At 45.6% G+C, this 21,470-nt stretch overlaps 1 protein-coding gene across 1 annotated transcript in view; it reads right to left on the reverse strand.

Moving 5' to 3' along the window:
• Nucleotides 1–21,470, reverse strand: part of NCKAP1L (NCK associated protein 1 like) — a 418,971-nt gene that overhangs the window by 85,256 nt on the left and 312,245 nt on the right. Inside the window, exons 27-29 of the mRNA XM_075337171.1 lie at nucleotides 4,870–4,963; nucleotides 1,514–1,630; nucleotides 1,230–1,339 (exon numbers count right to left, since the gene is read on the reverse strand). Coding sequence (XP_075193286.1) covers nucleotides 1,230–1,339; nucleotides 1,514–1,630; nucleotides 4,870–4,963 — 321 coding nt within the window. The remainder of the gene's footprint in view (nucleotides 1–1,229; nucleotides 1,340–1,513; nucleotides 1,631–4,869; nucleotides 4,964–21,470) is intronic.

The raw sequence follows: 21,470 nt of genomic DNA on the forward strand, positions 1-21,470 counted from the left end.
CACCGCCGGCTGCTGCGGTGAGCCGGCGGTGATCCCTGCATATGTCTGCTGATTTGAACAGCAGACATGTGGGGTTAACAGGTGCGGGTGAATCGTGGATCCTGCTTGTCACTTATATTGCGCTGTCAAAATGTAACAAAGCGTTTTAAATAGCCGCAGCGGAGATCGCACCTTTTCCCACCACCAGCAGAGGCCTTGTGACGTGATTACGGAGAGGCACTGGTTGCCATGGTAGTGACAGGTCATGTGATGACTACTTTCGCTATTATGACGTAGTTCCTGTAAGACCCGACATGAACACTGCAATTTTACTGATCAGAGCTGTACAGCTCTGATCAACTGATATGCACAAGCGATCAGACTGCTGATCCTTATAGTCCCCTAGGTAGACTAGTAAATTAAAAAAAAATGTAAAAAAAAGTTTTAAAAAATATGAAAAAATAAAAAACCTAGAAGTTCAAATCATTTAAAATAAAATAGTTAATATACACATATTTGGTATTGCAGCATTCAGTAATACCTGATCTCTGAAAATATAAAATCAATTAATCTGATTGGTACATGGTGTGGCGAGAAAAAAACTTAAAACACCAATATTACGTTTTTTGGTTGCTGCAAAAATTGTTTAAAATTCAATAACAGATGATCAAAACACAGCATCTGCACAAAAATGGTATCATTAAAATCTTACGCTCATGACGCAAAAAATAAGCCAGATCCCAAAAAAAATGAGAACACTACAGGTTTCAGAAAATGGCGCAAAAATCGTAATTCTTTTTTTGGACAAACGTCTGAATTTTTTTAACCCCTTTAGATAAAAGTAAAAGTATATATGTTTGGTATCTACAAACTTGTACCGACCTGAGGCATCCTACTAATACATCAGTTTTACAATATAGTACACACAGTTAAAAAAATATCCTAAAAAACAATTGTGCATTTGCACTTTTTTGCAATTTCACAGCAGTTGTTTTTTTTCCCATTTTCCAGTACACTATATGGTAAAACTAATGGTTTCATTCAAAAGTACAACTGGTCCCACAAAAAAATAAGCCCTCCTATGGCAAGATTGACAGGAAAATAAAAAAAAGTTACGGGTCTTGGAAGAACGGAAGCAAGAAATGAAAACAAAATACGGAAAATGACCCGGGGGTAAAGGGGTTAAGTACTATGAGAAACTTTAGTATATTATACCTAATATGCAAAGAAAAACTATAGTATCCACTTACCAGAAGGAATTCCTTAAGGTGGGTCTCAATGTTCTTGTGGCAGATGGTAAAAAAGGCAGCAGATACCTGAATGATAGCCTTGGCCAGACAATGGATATTGTTATTATAGCCTATAAAAGTAAGCACAGCTCCATGAGTATTTATGGTGTTTTGACAATGACTACTTTAGCATATATGTATATGTAGCATTAACAATGCATTAACATTGGACATATGCACTGATTTCTTTAGACACATTACTATGGACAATTTAGCAATTTAAGTATGTTGAGAATTATCCTTACCATCATTTTGAATGTTGTAAATAGAAAGGGAATCAGAAGCTAGGAGTGGGAGGGAGACGGCGACAAACACTTGAAGAAGACAAGCCAACTTGTACTCTTCCTCCAGGGATGAGCTTTCTGCCAAAAAAAGGAAGGTACAAACAACATATCACCAAGAAAACTGAAGAACACATAGAAATAAGAAAAAAAACCATCACAACGTGTAAAAATTACTATTGAGTTAAATGGGTTGTCCAAGAGTTTAAATCTGGTGGCAAATCCTCAGGATAAGGGTACGCTCACATGAGCGTGAAAATCGGACGAGTGCAATGCGAGAAAATCTGAGCTGCTCATCAGAGAACTGAGTGTGGTTGGACAACTGCTCACAAGCCTTGTAGTCCAGGCAGTGATAATTTCTTGGTGATAAATTAATTAATTGTGTGGAAACAAAAGCACACAACTTAATAAGTGATATATTCCTGAATTCTGTGTTTTAACCCCTAGATCATGATGCTTTCTGCGGATTACATTGCAAAAACCTGCTGACAGATTCCCCTTAAAGGGAATTTGTCATCACAAAATAACTTATTGTTTAAATCAAGTTTTTGTGTTAAAGAGGACCAAGCAGCAGGATTTTGCAATATATCAACTAAAGGCAGGCAATAAGATGCTGAATCCACATATACCTGTTATAGAAAGATCAGATGCTTGGTTGCAGAAATACTGTATCTTTAATCAAAGTTGCATACATGCACTGTACTTTGACAGGTGCAACGTGGGTGGGCCCTCGCTGTAAAGTCCTCCTCCGGCTTCTTCTATGACATGGCCACTTTTCTTTATTTGAGTCTTGTGCCGTGCCGCCATTACTGTTGTTAGCAGAGCATTCTCATTGACACACTGATTCTGCCTTCATTAAAATGGCACCGGAGTCCACACATGTGCAAATTGTGATCTCTGGCGCCATTTTATTGAAGACATTGTGGTGAAAGACTACAAGCGGCAGAAGCACGTGCACAGATGTAAAAAAAAAAAAATCTGCGCATGCGCCGATGCCTCTCATAGTCTTCATGGAAGTGTCTTAATAAAATGGTGCCAGAGATCGCAGTTTGCACATGTGCGGACTGCAGCACAATTTTTCTGAAGACAAAATCATTGTGTCAATGTGCACGGACTGCTAACAACAACAACAATGGTGGTGCAGCGTGAGATTCAAATAAAGAAAAAGGGGCACATCATAGGGGAAGCTGGAGGAGGACTTTACAGCAAAAACCCGACCCACAAAGGCCCGCTCCCATTGCACCTATCAATCAAAGTGCAGTGCATTGCTGCAATTTTGATTAAAGATATTTTTGCTTGATTTAAACAATAAGGGTGGCTTTACACGCTGCGACATTGCTTGCCGATGCTAGTGATGGCAAGCGTGATAGCACCCGCCCATATCGTTATGCCGATATGTGAAGATCGCTGCCGTAGCGAACATTATCGCTACGGCAGTGTCACACGTACTTACCTGCTCGGCGATGTTGCTGTGACTGGGGAACCGCCTCCTTTCTAAGGGGGCGGTTCGCTCGGCGTCACAGCGACGTCACTAAGCGGCCGCCCAATCAAAGCAGAGGGGCGGAGATGAGCGGTAAGAACATCCTGCCCACCTTATTCCTTCCTCATTGCTGGCGTGTGGCAGGTAAGGATAGGTTCCTTGTTCCTGCGGCGTCACACGTAGCGATGTGTGCTGCCGCAGGGAGGAGGATCAACTTCGCCCAAGCGACAGCAGCGATAATTGGGAGAGGACCCCCATGTCAACGAGGAGCGATTTTGGACGTTTATGCAACGATCCAAAATTGCTCCTAGGAGTCACACACAACTAGATCGCTACAGCGGCCGGATGTGCGTCACAAAATCCGTGACCCCAACGAGATCGCTGTAGAGCGTGTAAAGCCCGCTTAAATCCCCTTTAAAGGGAATCTGTCAGCAGGTTTTTGCAATGTAATCCACAGACTGCATGATGTAGGGGTTCTCTTTAAATGTATTTTTAAAAAATGGCATTTTTTTCAACATCACAATTTGTGTTAAAATTAGCTGACCTAGTTCCCCTCCCTTCGCAATGACCTCCGATGCCATGAGGAAATAAACTTTATTCCTCCCAGCAGCCTTGGGCTTTCAGTCATAGAGGTGCAGCTGGCACAGTTTCAGCCACCACTCTGTGTTCCATGGAGCAGGCCAGAACGTGGTGAAGCCCGCCCATCATCAAATTCATCATATGTGCCACAAAAGTGGCATAAATAAAAAAAAAAAAAAAAAGTGGCATAAATTACACCAGAAATACGCCAGCCCCTGACTAAAGTAACATTTCTGACAAGGAGCAAGCGAGTTGTAATATTCACCAAATTCATAAAAAGGTGTGTACCTGTTAATCAATTTGGTACATATTACGCCAACGTGCCTTTCATTAAAGGGATTGGCCACTACTTTTTTATGGATGACCTATCCTTAGGATAGATTATTTTAGGAAGATTGAAAAACTAACACTAACTATCCTGTAAAAAATATCCATAAATGGAAACTTAGTAAAAACATGATTGCGGGCGCATGCGGGTAGTGCCACGGACGATGGCTATTGCGAGTGTACCAAAGGGTCCTTAGGATAGGCCACCAATATCTAATCAGTGGCATTGCTCAAAGAGGTTAGCCATTACTATTTTATTGATGGCCTATCAATAGATCAGTCACAATGCGACACCCGGCGGCATCCAATCAGCTGTTTTGGAGCTGTCAGTGGAGGATAGTTCCCAGATGCTGCCAGAACAGAGCATCTTTCATTGGTAGAGATGCCGGGGTGGGTACTGCAGATCCACCCACTAGGGGGTTTATTTACAGTATCTAGCCATAGCCCCTATAGTTTTGATAGAGTCGATGTGTTCTGGCACCATCCGAGCACCTCCAGCTGCCGGCGACGTTGACTACAGATGATCAGTGGTGGCCTATTAGCTACTGATTGGCCATCACAAAAAAAGTAATGGTCAACCTGCTCAATGGAGTTGTCCACTACTTGCACAACCCCTTCTCAATCACCATGTTTTCCCCAATTAATAAATAGCAAGTGAGCCGTCAGGCACATCTTTGACTTCCTCTTGATGTTCAATTCATCCAAAGGTAAGGAGTGTGAAGTCAGCGCTGATTGGGCACAGTTTAACGGGAGAGTGAGTGCCGACACTGCTGGAAAGGCGCCAGCACCAGAGGTGAGTATAAGAGTTCTAATTTTAACAGGGGCAAACAAAGCGGTTGAGAAGGGGTGTCCAAGTAGTGGACAGCTCCTTTAAGACTGGCATGCAAAATTTCAGCCCTCAGGGCCTAAGTGTTTATAGAGTCAGTGTTATTACCTGTTTTCATGTTTGATAGGGCTGCCACCAGGCTGGGATCAACATCACATGGGATACCCGCTGACGTTGCCAACTCAAATATACTGAGGGTAACCTGTGAGAAGGGGTAAATAGCAGTATACCAAATTGTGAATCCACAGTAATTGACCGAAATTAGCTGGATCAGAGAATGAAAAAGGATAAAACCTAAAACATAACTTTTAATATTATGCTGATAAAAGTGAGAAAGCTCACAGGTTATAAGCAAGGTGGCACAAAACCACCCGAACTAAACTTGGGCTAAATATGGTAGGCCCAAACAAACAGTGTCCCAGACAGGTACCACGGTAGGACTTTCTACACCTTGTAGTTGCTGGTCACCACCTGGGACATTGATACACAAAACATCAACGATCAGAACCCCAACCGTAGGGAAGATGTATGTCTATGTGTGTCAGAGCAATTAGAAGTTCCTAGACCATTACAAACCGTATTTTTCATAAATCCCACTATATGTGGGAACGGTCTTACCGGTCCGGAGCTCCGCAGGCATTGAACAATTGGTTTAGAGGTTCAGGCAGGGGGCTGTTTTACCAGCATGTCTAGATCCCTCGGAGACCTCAACCAAAGAACAGGGCATATAATCACCATGCCCACTCCCAACGTTTCAACCTTAGTTCATCAGGGGAGTTTCTGTGGGGAAGTGCAGTCAAACGGTATCTCCACCGGAAGACTGTTACAAAATGCCCAAGTCACTGTGAGAAAAAACAAACACATACACTAAGAATAAGCCCTAAAGCCTTAGATCAAGCCATGTATGTAGCCCATAGGATCGCAATACTCACCGCATAATGGCGTGCACGTAGAGCCCAAAGTTCATAGATGCCGCGCTCGGCGTCCACAGGACGCTCCATAAATAGCCCGGCGCATGCGCGATTGGGCACGTCATCGATGACGGTCACCCCCAGAATTCCTCCGGGCCGGAAGTGACGCGGCACCGATCGCCATTGATGACGCTCACCTCCCAGCATACATTCAAGCCGGAAGTGAGTCATCACCAATTGCCGCGTCGCCACCCGGGCGTCACGGCTGATACCCGAAGTGACCACATCCGGGTATATGGAACGCAAGCTGTGTGTTATATTACACGTAGCTTAGGGTACGCCCATAATAGTACGGGCGCATCTGTAAGCTAGCCGCGGACCAATCAAAACAAACAAAGAGGGGCACGGAGGATCAAGTCCATAGACATGCCAGTATACATAATGGTAATGGTCAGGCTCCACATAAGCAATAGATAGCAGCAAGTGGTTTAGCCAAATATATTCAAGGAAAGTGTCCGAATGATGATACCGAAAAAGATACACAAACCACCCGAGGAGGGGGGGGGGGGGGGGTGGGTTTGCGAAGAGACATGGGACAAGAAATTAATATTATGCATGGGGGGCATGGTAGATGACAGAACCCGTCACATGGAGGTTGTGTAACTAGGGAAATGGATACTAATGGGCATGTGCTCATGGGTCCCAAATCGGCCGGGCTGACATCATAGGAGGATAGTAAGGTCAGGGTGGAAGAGAGAAAACTAAAGTGCACACTCATCTCTCACCCTAACTGAGAGGCCCTACCTATCATGTGGGGGTCGGCACCCTACAATTCCCACGCCTATGGTGCCCCCACTCGGGCGTCGGCTATTCCTCCTCTAGGCCTCCCTATTACTAGGGTGCTCCTAAAAAAGGGATGAAGGACAGGGATTCATTCAGTCCTCCTGGTGTCATTGTGTCCAAACTGTAAATCCAGAAACACTCTTTCTGCAGAATGGTCCTATCCCAGTTTCCACCCCTGCGTGGAGGAGGAATGAGGTCAATGCCCATTACTCTAAAAGTCCCCAGGTCACCATTTTGGCAGATGTTAAAGTGTCTCGCCACGGGTGTGTCATTCTTCTTGAGGATGTCTCCCTTATGCTCCCCTACTCTGCGTCTCAGTTCTCTAATCGTCTTACCCACGTACATTTTGCCACATCCACAGGTCACCTTGTACACTACCCCTTTTGACTTGCATGTTATCAACGACCGCAGGGAATATAGCCTGGTGCCACTCGAGTTCTTAAATTCATTCCCTTCCTCAATAAACTTACAGTTTATACAGTCATGACACTTAAAGCAGCCATGTATTCCCGTCTTTGTCCTCACCAGTCTATTTTCCTCAAAGTGACTGTGCACCAGTCTGTCACCTAGGGATTTTGATTTTCTAAAGGTGATTGAGGGGTAGCTGAGGAGAAGTTTATTTATTGTGGGATCCATGTGCAGTATAGACCAGTGTTTATTTAGTGTTTGTCTTAGATCAAATGAACCATTGTTAAACGTTGTAATGAATCTCAGGACATCTGGGTTATCATCATTTCTATGGTTGGGGTTTAGTAGGTTGCTGCGGTCAAGCTCACATGTGGACTTGTATGCCTTGGCAATCACCCCCTCAGGGTAGCCCCTCTCCCTCAACCGTCCCATCAAGTCCACAGATTGTGTGCGGAAGGACATATCATCAGAGCAATTCCTCCGCATCCTGATAAATTGTCCCTTAGGAATTCCCTTTTTTTAAGGGAACAGGATGGGCACTATCCCACTTCAAGAGTGAGTTTGAGGAGGTGGCTTTCCTAAAGGTTGTTGTCTTTAGGCAACCCTCGGGACCCTTCTCGACCAACACGTCCAAAAATGCCAGGCTATCCCCACCCACTTCACAGGTGAAATGCAGACCAATGTTGTTATTGTTGATGACAGCCATGAAGGAATGGAAGTCGACTTCCGATCCCTTCCAGACGACGAAAACGTCGTCTATGTATCTAAGCCACAGGACGACGTCCTCAGTGTCCACATCACCACCAAACACAACCTTCTCCTCCCACCAGCCCAAGAGGAGATTAGCATACGATGGGGCACAGCAAGTCCCCATCGCAGTCCCCTTGAGCTGATGGAAGAGCCTCCCATCGAAGGTAAAGACATTCTTAGTCAGGCAGAAGGTGAGTGCCTCGATGACAAATTTATTGTGTTGGATAAACTGATTTCCTCTGGTGCCCAGGAAATATTGTACAGCCTCGACCCCAACTGTGTGGGGAATGGAGGAATAAAGGGCCTCAACATCGATGCTGCACAATATCATGCCCTCCTCCAAGAAAATATCGTCGATTCTCCGAAGAAAATCTGTTGTATCTCTTAGATAGGAGTTGAGTGACAGAACGAATGGTCTCAAAATCCTGTCTACGTAAATGCTCAGTTTTTCCGTTAAACTGCCTATCCCAGACACGATTGGGCGACCCTTTAAAGGGCTAAAGCCCTTATGTATTTTGGGTAGGATATAAAAGGTTGCCATGACTGGGAAGGTCGGAAAAAGAAAATCGAACTCATTTTTGTCTATGAGATTTCTATTCAAAGCTGTTTCTAACATGTTCCTTAATTCCTTCTTAAAACCCAGCATCGGGCTTGAATCAAGTTTTGCATAGGATGACTTATCTCTCAAAATGTCTAAACAGATGTTTTTGTAGTCCTTGGAGTCCAGTATCACCACGTTACCCCCTTTGTCAGAGGGTTTTATGGTGATACTGGAGTCCCTTTCCAAACATTGTAGACTGAGCATTTCAGATTTAGACAGGTTGTAATGACCCTTACGTCTGTCAACATTCTTTCTTAAATCCTTGGTTACCATGTTCACAAAAATGTCTATGGCATCAACCTCCGTTGGTGTGGGGGGCATTCTTGTACTCCTATTTTTGAGATTCGTGAATGGTCCTTCCCCCAAATCATTGGGGTTCATATCACTCAGATGGAAAAGACACCTAACATCTTCTAAAAGATCTTCTGAGATCCCCAGTTCACCCGAGGCTTTCTCATTTAGTTTACCAAAATACTTCTTCCACTTAAGACGTCTGGCAAAAAGGTTCAGATCTTTAATTGCTGTGAATTCGTCAAAATCAGAGGTGGGGACAAATGACAAACCTCTATCCAAAACCCGTTGTTCAATGTCACTGAGGGGTCTAGAGGACAAATTCATCACCTGAGGTGCCACACACATTATTGCGGATTTATTTGGCCCTTGCTTCTCAGGTGGTATTGATTGTCTAAAAAACCACCCCGGCCGGAGTTGTGGTTGGCACCCCTGTAGCTGGATCGGCCTCTCCCTCTATGCTTTTTAAATTGTTGTGGTCTAAACTGATTGTTCCTAGTGTCGGTGTCCGAAATATCAGCATCCGTTGAGGAAAAATCTGTCTCACTCTGTCTAATCACTCGATTGCCTGATGGAATATAAACTCTGTTATCCTTGAAGTCCTGGAGATCTCTAATATAGAACTTATGCTTTCTCTCTTTTAATTTGTATTGGAACTTCTCAATTACGCCTTGCAGTACGAGTTCCTTATTGGCAAAATCACCTTCACTGGAGAATTTGCGTGTAATATCAATATGTTCCCTTAGGGAATTTTCCAGAGTAGACAGATTTTTCCTCTCCTCCTCAAGAAGTAATTTCATAAGTCTGAGGGAGCTTTCTGTGGCCTCTTTTTCCCACTTAGCTATGAAGTCAGGATTTTTATGCCGGTACCCTGGCTGTAATGTTATCCTAAGATGTCTAGGAACAATTTCCTCCTTCAGATAGCTCTCTAGCGATTGGACCTCCCACCAGGAGACAATATGCTCCTTATATATCCTGGTGAGGTCCTTAAACGCCCCACTCAGTGTTGGTGTATACCTCTTGAGGTTTAAGTTTTTTTCCGAGAACACTTCCTTGGCCTCAGAGGCCCACTGCCTTGTATCAATATCTGACGATAAAAAGCCCGCCATCGACCAAGTATAATATTGGGGTAAATAGCAGTATACCAAATTGTGAATCCACAGTAATTGACCGAAATTAGCTGGATCAGAGAATGAAAAAGGATAAAACCTAAAACATAACTTTTAATATTATGCTGATAAAAGTGAGAAAGCTCACAGGTTATAAGCAAGGTGGCACAAAACCACCCGAACTAAACTTGGGCTAAATATGGTAGGCCCAAACAAACAGTGTCCCAGACAGGTACCACGGTAGGACTTTCTACACCTTGTAGTTGCTGGTCACCACCTGGGACATTGATACACAAAACATCAACGATCAGAACCCCAACCGTAGGGAAGATGTATGTCTATGTGTGTCAGAGCAATTAGAAGTTCCTAGACCATTACAAACCGTATTTTTCATAAATCCCACTATATGTGGGAACGGTCTTACCGGTCCGGAGCTCCGCAGGCATTGAACAATTGGTTTAGAGGTTCAGGCAGGGGGCTGTTTTACCAGCATGTCTAGATCCCTCGGAGACCTCAACCAAAGAACAGGGCATATAATCACCATGCCCACTCCCAACGTTTCAACCTTAGTTCATCAGGGGAGTTTCTGTGGGGAAGTGCAGTCAAACGGTATCTCCACCGGAAGACTGTTACAAAATGCCCAAGTCACTGTGAGAAAAAACAAACACATACACTAAGAATAAGCCCTAAAGCCTTAGATCAAGCCATGTATGTAGCCCATAGGATCGCAATACTCACCGCATAATGGCGTGCACGTAGAGCCCAAAGTTCATAGATGCCGCGCTCGGCGTCCACAGGACGCTCCATAAATAGCCCGGCGCATGCGCGATTGGGCACGTCATCGATGACGGTCACCCCCAGAATTCCTCCGGGCCGGAAGTGACGCGGCACCGATCGCCATTGATGACGCTCACCTCCCAGCATACATTCAAGCCGGAAGTGAGTCATGCATTATAGCCAGTATTATACTGGCATGTCTATGGACTTGATCCTCCGTGCCCCTCTTTGTTTGTTTTGATTGGTCCGCGGCTAGCTTACAGATGCGCCCGTACTATTATGGGCGTACCCTAAGCTACGTGTAATATAACACACAGCTTGCGTTCCATATACCCGGATGTGGTCACTTCGGGTATCAGCCGTGACGCCCGGGTGGCGACGCGGCAATTGGTGATGACTCACTTCCGGCTTGAATGTATGCTGGGAGGTGAGCGTCATCAATGGCGATCGGTGCCGCGTCACTTCCGGCCCGGAGGAATTCTGGGGGTGACCGTCATCGATGACGTGCCCAATCGCGCATGCGCCGGGCTATTTATGGAGCGTCCTGTGGACGCCGAGCGCGGCATCTATGAACTTTGGGCTCTACGTGCACGCCATTATGCGGTGAGTATTGCGATCCTATGGGCTACATACATGGCTTGATCTAAGGCTTTAGGGCTTATTCTTAGTGTATGTGTTTGTTTTTTCTCACAGTGACTTGGGCATTTTGTAACAGTCTTCCGGTGGAGATACCGTTTGACTGCACTTCCCCACAGAAACTCCCCTGATGAACTAAGGTTGAAACGTTGGGAGTGGGCATGGTGATTATATGCCCTGTTCTTTGGTTGAGGTCTCCGAGGGATCTAGACATGCTGGTAAAACAGCCCCCTGCCTGAACCTCTAAACCAATTGTTCAATGCCTGCGGAGCTCCGGACCGGTAAGACCGTTCCCACATATAGTGGGATTTATGAAAAATACGGTTTGTAATGGTCTAGGAACTTCTAATTGCTCTGACACACATAGACATACATCTTCCCTACGGTTGGGGTTCTGATCGTTGATGTTTTGTGTATCAATGTCCCAGGTGGTGACCAGCAACTACAAGGTGTAGAAAGTCCTACCGTGGTACCTGTCTGGGACACTGTTTGTTTGGGCCTACCATATTTAGCCCAAGTTTAGTTCGGGTGGTTTTGTGCCACCTTGCTTATAACCTGTGAGCTTTCTCACTTTTATCAGCATAATATTAAAAGTTATGTTTTAGGTTTTATCCTTTTTCATTCTCTGATCCAGCTAATTTCGGTCAATTACTGTGGATTCACAATTTGGTATACTGCTATTTACCCCAATATTATACTTGGTCGATGGCGGGCTTTTTATCGTCAGATATTGATACAAGGCAGTGGGCCTCTGAGGCCAAGGAAGTGTTCTCGGAAAAAAACTTAAACCTCAAGAGGTATACACCAACACTGAGTGGGGCGTTTAAGGACCTCACCAGGATATATAAGGAGCGTATTGTCTCCTGGTGGGAGGTCCAATCGCTAGAGAGCTATCTGAAGGAGGAAATTGTTCCTAGACATCTTAGGATAACATTACAGCCAGGGTACCGGCATAAAAATCCTGACTTCATAGCTAAGTGGGAAAAAGAGGCCACAGAAAGCTCCCTCAGACTTATGAAATTACTTCTTGAGGAGGAGAGGAAAAATCTGTCTACTCTGGAAAATTCCCTAAGGGAACATATTGATATTACACGCAAATTCTCCAGTGAAGGTGATTTTGCCAATAAGGAACTCGTACTGCAAGGCGTAATTGAGAAGTTCCAATACAAATTAAAAGAGAGAAAGCATAAGTTCTATATTAGAGATCTCCAGGACTTCAAGGATAACAGAGTTTATATTCCATCAGGCAATCGAGTGATTAGACAGAGTGAGACAGATTTTTCCTCAACGGATGCTGATATTTCGGACACCGACACTAGGAACAATCAGTTTAGACCACAACAATTTAAAAAGCATAGAGGGAGAGGCCGATCCAGCTACAGGGGTGCCAACCACAACTCCGGCCGGGGTGGTTTTTTAGACAATCAATACCACCTGAGAAGCAAGGGCCAAATAAATCCGCAATAATGTGTGTGGCACCTCAGGTGATGAATTTGTCCTCTAGACCCCTCAGTGACATTGAACAACGGGTTTTGGATAGAGGTTTGTCATTTGTCCCCACCTCTGATTTTGACGAATTCACAGCAATTAAAGATCTGAACCTTTTTGCCAGACGTCTTAAGTGGAAGAAGTATTTTGGTAAACTAAATGAGAAAGCCTCGGGTGAACTGGGGATCTCAGAAGATCTTTTAGAAGATGTTAGGTGTCTTTTCCATCTGAGTGATATGAACCCCAATGATTTGGGGGAAGGACCATTCACGAATCTCAAAAATAGGAGTACAAGAATGCCCCCCACACCAACGGAGGTTGATGCCATAGACATTTTTGTGAACATGGTAACCAAGGATTTAAGAAAGAATGTTGACAGACGTAAGGGTCATTACAACCTGTCTAAATCTGAAATGCTCAGTCTACAATGTTTGGAAAGGGACTCCAGTATCACCATAAAACCCTCTGACAAAGGGGGTAACGTGGTGATACTGGACTCCAAGGACTACAAAAACATCTGTTTAGACATTTTGAGAGATAAGTCATCCTATGCAAAACTTGATTCAAGCCCGATGCTGGGTTTTAAGAAGGAATTAAGGAACATGTTAGAAACAGCTTTGAATAGAAATCTCATAGACAAAAATGAGTTCGATTTTCTTTTTCCGACCTTCCCAGTCATGGCAACCTTTTATATCCTACCCAAAATACATAAGGGCTTTAGCCCTTTAAAGGGTCGCCCAATCGTGTCTGGGATAGGCAGTTTAACGGAAAAACTGAGCATTTACGTAGACAGGATTTTGAGACCATTCGTTCTGTCACTCAACTCCTATCTAAGAGATACAACAGTTTTTCTTCGGAGAATCGACAATATTTTCTTGGAGGAGGGCATGATATTGTGCAGCATCGATGTTGAGGCCCTTTATTCCTCCATTCCCCACACAGTTGGGGTCGAGGCTGTACAATATTTCCTGGGCACCAGAGGAAATCAGTTTATCCAACACAATAAATTTGTCATCGAGGCACTCACCTTCTGCCTGACTAAGAATGTCTTTACCTTCGATGGGAGGCTCTTCCATCAGCTCAAGGGGACTGCGATGGGGACTTGCTGTGCCCCATCGTATGCTAATCTCCTCTTGGGCTGGTGGGAGGAGAAGGTTGTGTTTGGTGGTGATGTGGACACTGAGGACGTCGTCCTGTGGCTTAGATACATAGACGACGTTTTCGTCGTCTGGAAGGGATCGGAAGTCGACTTCCATTCCTTCATGGCTGTCATCAACAATAACAACATTGGTCTGCATTTCACCTGTGAAGTGGGTGGGGATAGCCTGGCATTTTTGGACGTGTTGGTCGAGAAGGGTCCCGAGGGTTGCCTAAAGACAACAACCTTTAGGAAAGCCACCTCCTCAAACTCACTCTTGAAGTGGGATAGTGCCCATCCTGTTCCCTTAAAAAAGGGAATTCCTAAGGGACAATTTATCAGGATGCGGAGGAATTGCTCTGATGATATGTCCTTCCGCACACAATCTGTGGACTTGATGGGACGGTTGAGGGAGAGGGGCTACCCTGAGGGGGTGATTGCCAAGGCATACAAGTCCACATGTGAGCTTGACCGCAGCAACCTACTAAACCCCAACCATAGAAATGATGATAACCCAGATGTCCTGAGATTCATTACAACGTTTAACAATGGTTCATTTGATCTAAGACAAACACTAAATAAACACTGGTCTATACTGCACATGGATCCCACAATAAATAAACTTCTCCTCAGCTACCCCTCAATCACCTTTAGAAAATCAAAATCCCTAGGTGACAGACTGGTGCACAGTCACTTTGAGGAAAATAGACTGGTGAGGACAAAGACGGGAATACATGGCTGCTTTAAGTGTCATGACTGTATAAACTGTAAGTTTATTGAGGAAGGGAATGAATTTAAGAACTCGAGTGGCACCAGGCTATATTCCCTGCGGTCGTTGATAACATGCAAGTCAAAAGGGGTAGTGTACAAGGTGACCTGTGGATGTGGCAAAATGTACGTGGGTAAGACGATTAGAGAACTGAGACGCAGAGTAGGGGAGCATAAGGGAGACATCCTCAAGAAGAATGACACACCCGTGGCGAGACACTTTAACATCTGCCAAAATGGTGACCTGGGGACTTTTAGAGTAATGGGCATTGACCTCATTCCTCCTCCACGCAGGGGTGGAAACTGGGATAGGACCATTCTGCAGAAAGAGTGTTTCTGGATTTACAGTTTGGACACAATGACACCAGGAGGACTGAATGAATCCCTGTCCTTCATCCCTTTTTTAGGAGCACCCTAGTAATAGGGAGGCCTAGAGGAGGGATAGCCGACGCCCGAGTGGGGGCACCATAGGCGTGGGAATTGTAGGGTGCCGACCCCCACATGATAGGTAGGGCCTCTCAGTTAGGGTGAGAGATGAGTGTGCACTTTAGTTTTCTCTCTTCCACCCTGACCTTACTATCCTCCTATGATGTCAGCCCGGCCGATTTGGGACCCATGAGCACATGCCCATTAGTATCCATTTCCCTAGTTACACAACCTCCATGTGACGGGTTCTGTCATCTACCATGCCCCCCATGCATAATATTAATTTCTTGTCCCATGTCTCTTCGCAAACCCACCCCCCCCCCCCCCTCCTCGGGTGGTTTGTGTATCTTTTTCGGTATCATCATTCGGACACTTTCCTTGAATATATTTGGCTAAACCACTTGCTGCTATCTATTGCTTATGTGGAGCCTGACCATTACCATTATGTATACTGGCATGTCTATGGACTTGATCCTCCGTGCCCCTCTTTGTTTGTTTTGATTGGTCCGCGGCTAGCTTACAGATGCGCCCGTACTATTATGGGCGTACCCTAAGCTACGTGTAATATAACACACAGCTTGCGTTCCATATACCCGGATGTGGTCACTTCGGGTATCAGCCGTGACGCCCGGGTGGCGACGCGGCAATTGGTGATGACTCACTTCCGGCTTGAATGTATGCTGGGAGGTGAGCGTCATCAATGGCGATCGGTGCCGCGTCACTTCCGGCCCGGAGGAATTCTGGGGGTGACCGTCATCGATGACGTGCCCAATCGCGCATGCGCCGGGCTATTTATGGAGCGTCCTGTGGACGCCGAGCGCGGCATCTATGAACTTTGGGCTCTACGTGCATGCCATTATGCGGTGAGTATTGCGATCCTATGGGCTACATACATGGCTTGATCTAAGGCTTTAGGGCTTATTCTTAGTGTATGTGTTTGTTTTTTCTCACAGTGACTTGGGCATTTTGTAACAGTCTTCCGGTGGAGATACCGTTTGACTGCACTTCCCCACAGAAACTCCCCTGATGAACTAAGGTTGAAACGTTGGGAGTGGGCATGGTGATTATATGCCCTGTTCTTTGGTTGAGGTCTCCGAGGGATCTAGACATGCTGGTAAAACAGCCCCCTGCCTGAACCTCTAAACCAATTGTTCAATGCCTGCGGAGCTCCGGACCGGTAAGACCGTTCCCACATATAGTGGGATTTATGAAAAATACGGTTTGTAATGGTCTAGGAACTTCTAATTGCTCTGACACACATAGACATACATCTTCCCTACGGTTGGGGTTCTGATCGTTGATGTTTTGTGTATCAATGTCCCAGGTGGTGACCAGCAACTACAAGGTGTAGAAAGTCCTACCGTGGTACCTGTCTGGGACACTGTTTGTTTGGGCCTACCATATTTAGCCCAAGTTTAGTTCGGGTGGTTTTGTGCCACCTTGCTTATAACCTGTGAGCTTTCTCACTTTTATCAGCATAATATTAAAAGTTATGTTTTAGGTTTTATCCTTTTTCATTCTCTGATCCAGCTAACCTGTGAGAAGGAAGGCACCATTTTACTGACGTATTCGTGACATTTAATGCTTCGATGTCACACTGTTTAATAATGCAGTACTAATATTTCCAAAGTCGAAAACAAATAAATAAAACACAAATTGAAAAAATGCCCCGCCCCAGGGGGCTGCAAACTAATTGCCTAGTGGTAACTGCTGTAGACAGCTGGGGATGGAAAGTCATGCTGAGCTATTGTTTTTTCTCAAAGATATAATAGACTGGAATAACATAAGAGTCAGTAAAACAGGTCAGTCGTAATGTGCCAATGGGGTTATTTTTTCCTTCTGCCTAGTGGAAAATTAGTTCATTACTATTAACCGCCAGCCCACATTTAATTACCCATTAATTCCCTACGACTGTGCATTTGTTTCTTTGTCCCTAAAGCAGTGATGCTGCAGAGCTATGCCATAAAGGACAAAATAATGGAAAACATGTGGGTCTTTCCAATCAAATCGTTATTTTCTGTTCTATATCTTGTAACATGATTTTTGTCTTGTTTTATATGTAGGATCTAAAATCTCGTATTCCTGCAATAAAATAAAGAACAGTGAGCAGAAAGGGACTTTGACTCAGAAAATTTAAGAAAGACTCATCACAAAACTCATTTTTAAAAAGATAAAAGGGAAAGTGTCATCAGAATATCATGTTCTGGTGATACAAATATTAAATGTTTTATTATTTTTTCATATTTTCTGTATTAGGTCGGGGCTTCACAAGCGTATAGCATCCAATGTGAGAGAATCAGATGCGATATGCTAATGACACTCGGCTCAAACTTCTGCAAGTGTGAGTGTCATTTACTGTGATCCAGTTTCTCCTGCATGTGAGAATTGGAACATAGGTGAGGAGAAGAAGAAGAAATTAATCCCTCCATCTTCTCCATTGCCTGTGTGTCATGGCAGGGGCAAAAAGCAATACTGACCATATAAGACAACACAAAGGGAAGAGGAAAGGAATACCCTATCGCTAGGGAAAGTGGTAAGTGGCAAACCCTGACTACAACCTGCAGCTCACCCTCACTGCCCTCACAGACCTTATACAGGTTCCGCACTTGTCGCCAAGCTGGAATACCTGGGGCCCTATTTTAGAGTGGCAAATGGGTCCTATCTAAGGATGGAGGGTATGAGCTCTTCGGCAACATCACTATCACTAATGGAAGACATAAGAGAACAAAACAGGTGAAACACAACTGCAATCACCAGAGCCCTGGTAGATAGCAAAGACAACTCTTATCTGAGCTGCAGCAATTACTGAAGTCTGGCACAACAGAAGACAACTTCTCCACAGCTCAGTCAGGAACAAACTATAAACCGCACACAAATACCCCCAGAGTGAGGTTTATAAAGGAAGTCAGAGGCTGGCAACTGAGAGACAGAACTGAGAGTTTTCCAGGGTCCTGGAGTTCGCAGCTCGAAAAACAGGGAACTGTCAGTTAACAACACGTGCTGCCAATGTTTGGGATTTTCTAACACTCGCTGCCACAGGATTGTCAGCCAACCATGATACATCCGTGACACTGTGTTAGTGTATATCGGACTGATGACATTTGAGTACAGTCTGATGTTTCACACCCATCCATAGACTTGTATAGGTGCGTGTGATCCGATTTGCTTGAGGCCCCCGTGTAGCACCCAGGGGGAAGGGGGAATCAGGCATGGGGTCTTGTACCTGAGTTATTCGTCACCGGGCCGGTGTGGTGGTCTGGGATGTCGCAGTATCCTGCCCGGCTTAGTGCCCCGAGGTGTACACCAATAAGGAGAGGAGATGATGGGGGTAGTAGTAGGATAAATGTCGTGACGCCACCTGTGGTACGCAGCCAAAAATTAGCCACTGCTGCTGTTGCTGTCCTCCGGGGCGGATGGTAATAGCAGCAAAGATGGTGTTGCTTCCCCGCAGATGGAGCGGGCCCTGGGGAGGATGATGAAGGGACTAGTGATGGCGATGGCGTTTGACACCGAGGCGCAGGGGCAGCAGCGCCGGTAATAAGAGTCCAAGTCAGATTCTGCGGTTTCAGATGTCTTTACTCACTCTCTGTGCAGCTCGCCTGGGTAGTACCGGTCACCTGCTGTTATGTGCCCTGTCGACCTCGGATAAGTTAGAAGCAGTCACCGGTATTTGAAAGAAGAAAGTCCTTTGTCAGAGTTGCCCTTCCAGCCGTGAGGAACCTGGGCTCCGCTCTGAGCCGCAGGCCCCGTGAAGAGAATAGAGGAAAGTGGTGATGGTGTCGTATCCCAGAACTGGTGTCCTGAGTGGACTGACTGAAGATTGTGTGAGTTTGCTCCTACTTCTACCCCAAGTGGACCCTGCCCCCCCAGGTGGCTGGCTTCAGTGACCGGGAAAGTCCCATGCCTTGTGATGACCACCCTCCTGCCTACCCTGAGCCATTACCCCAGTGAGAAGGCTCCTAAGCCTTATGTAAGGTGTGAATGTGGAACACCGGTGATTAACCCCCTCCTTACCCGAGGCGAATATCGCACCTAAAATAAGGTGCAATACTCTGTGGTGACTGGAGCCTCAGGGGCGCCACAACCGCAGTATGCTGTGATTGTTTTCTCATGCTGAATCAGCTTGAGAAAAAAAAATTGAAGATCTGCTCTACCTCATTGAGTAATATTGGTTCAAGCGCAAAAGATCTTCTACCATTGAACTTGTCTGATTTATAAGCTTGTGTGAGAGAGGCCTTAGAGTTTGCTCACATCTCAGTATAAATAATTGCTCCAATACTCATCCAGAAAAGTGAGATGAGTATCATGCATATGTCACTCCGTATGTAATGCAGGTGTAGGAGGTGGTCGCGTTTACCCCCACCCCTATTGTATTATGCATTCCCCTGTATTGCAAATATTGTTCAATTGTCATAATGTTCTGCTGCTAGTATGATGTGTACTGAGCCGTGCTCGGCTGCAGCCGAGCCGATCGGATCCGGGCTCGTTGGTGGGTGGCTCGAGCGCCTCCGGACCCGGGGTCACTTCGCTCTGGAAGGGTGTTGGCGCTACTTAGGGGGGTGGTAGGTAGGTGTACGGCCGGAGCCGTGTTTGAGTTCATGACGCCACCCACGGGATGTGGTGAAGGTGTAGACCCCACCGCTGCAGTTACGGATCACCCGGGGGAGATGGTGATGCAGCAAGATGTTAACCCCTCTGTGGGCAGGGATGGTGGCCCCGGAACCCGTTGGGGAGAGTAGCTGGGCGGTGCAGGGCGGTGCGCGGCCGGATGGCACTGTTGTACGTACTGTTATTGACACACACAAGTCTCTGGTAAATAAAGTTGATGGTGGTCGGTGCCCGCAGCCGGCTGCGTCTGGTCCCCCACCCAGTTCGGTGGTCTTTGCCTTTCTCCTGCACCGTGTAGTGTATGTGTAGACTGCCTGCGCTTCAGCGATGGGAGTCCACTCCCTGGCTGTGTATATGTCGGGAGAGCCCGTTTGCTCGCAGACGCTGGCCCGTGGGATCTCTCTGCCTGTGCAGTGGCTTTCTATCCCCCTCGGTGGGCTGTTGTCTTCAGTCAAGACTTGGGTGGGAAAGGACCTATAGTCCAGACCGCAATCAGTCAATTAACTCGGTCCAGTGGCTTCTGTACCTCATTTCAGGGTCTGAGTACCCCCCTGTGTGCTCCGGTTTTCGAGTCGGTTCCCCGGGTCGGTACCGGCGGGCCACTACCCTGTCCCGGTCCACCACGGTTCCACCGAGCCGTCTTCCCGGCTCCTGCAGGCTAGGCCACCGTATGCCTCCTAGCCAAAGGTGCCGGGGTTGGAGCTACACAGGCCTGCTTCCACTCTCTTTCACTCCTGTCACTAATCTGCTTTTCAACTGAACTCACTGTGTTTCCTGCCTCAGGCCTTCTGAACTCCTCGGTGGGTGTGGCCAACCGCCTGGCTCCGCCCGCCTGGTGTGTCCATTAAGCTCTGCGGGAGGTGACTAGGGTTTATGGTTTGGCTGGTGTTACCTTGTGTGGGACTGGTGTTGTGCGGGGTGCTATCTGTGACTACCTGGCTAGTCCAGGGTGTAACATGATGCAGTTCCTTGATGTAGCAGAGCCAGGACCGTATAGCGGCCAGCACCTACCAGCATTGAGGCCCAATAATGTAAAGAGTATGTTTATGTAATGTGTTATGTGCTGTACATACAGTATGTTAACAATGTGTATTAGTCAGATATAGCAGAGTGGAGAATGTAAAGCATAGGAATATCATGTAGATAGATTTTGTTGGTAACAGAAACAGTTCATGTCAGGGTCGGCTCACTAGAAGACAAAAGTTTTTGTGTTATCATTCATATTGTCTGAAAGAAAGACCAATAAAGCAAAAAAAATCTGCCGAGTTATGTAAACTTTTGACCATAACTGTAAATAAAAGTTTGTACCGTGGCATCACTCTATCTATCTCTCTATCTATCTCTCTATCCATCTATCTATCTCTCTATCTCTCTATCTACCTAGCTATCCACCTATCTATCTACAGTATGCTTTAAAAGGATAATTTCAAGTTGTCTCCTGAGCAGCACACAGCTTTATAGTCTCCTTACTTCCTTGTTGCTGGGGTGCAGGCACTCCTTCTTGAGTGGCAGTTCTGGTTTAATAGCCTAGTCCTATTACTGGATTTATGTTAATGGTCTGTAAGTGCTTGTTCTCAAGACTACACTGGTATTACTGTTTGCATGTAAAGATAACATGGCTTATGATTAAGCATGGCTCTAGTGAAAACTGCCATGGTGGCAGCCAAGTGCTTGTGATTTTGCAGGACTGTTAACAGGTCTAGAGCTGAGAGGTAGGGAGAAGGAGGTAAACATTTAATTGCCCTATAGAAGCTAATGAAATGAAGTGAGGTGGCTGGGATGTCAGGAATTATCTCTACATCCTGGAATATAGCTACTGCTCATACTCCAAGCTCTGGTACTCAATCTCCTTTGCAACCAGCTGTACATTATGTAAGATAAAAGCTCTCATTGGCAGGCAAATGACAGCAGAGGGAAAAATAAAGCCAAATGCAAACTTGCTTGTATTCATGCTG

This window comes from Anomaloglossus baeobatrachus, chromosome 2 (assembly GCF_048569485.1).
Source record: "Anomaloglossus baeobatrachus isolate aAnoBae1 chromosome 2, aAnoBae1.hap1, whole genome shotgun sequence".
Taxonomy (NCBI): Eukaryota; Metazoa; Chordata; class Amphibia; order Anura; family Aromobatidae; genus Anomaloglossus; species Anomaloglossus baeobatrachus.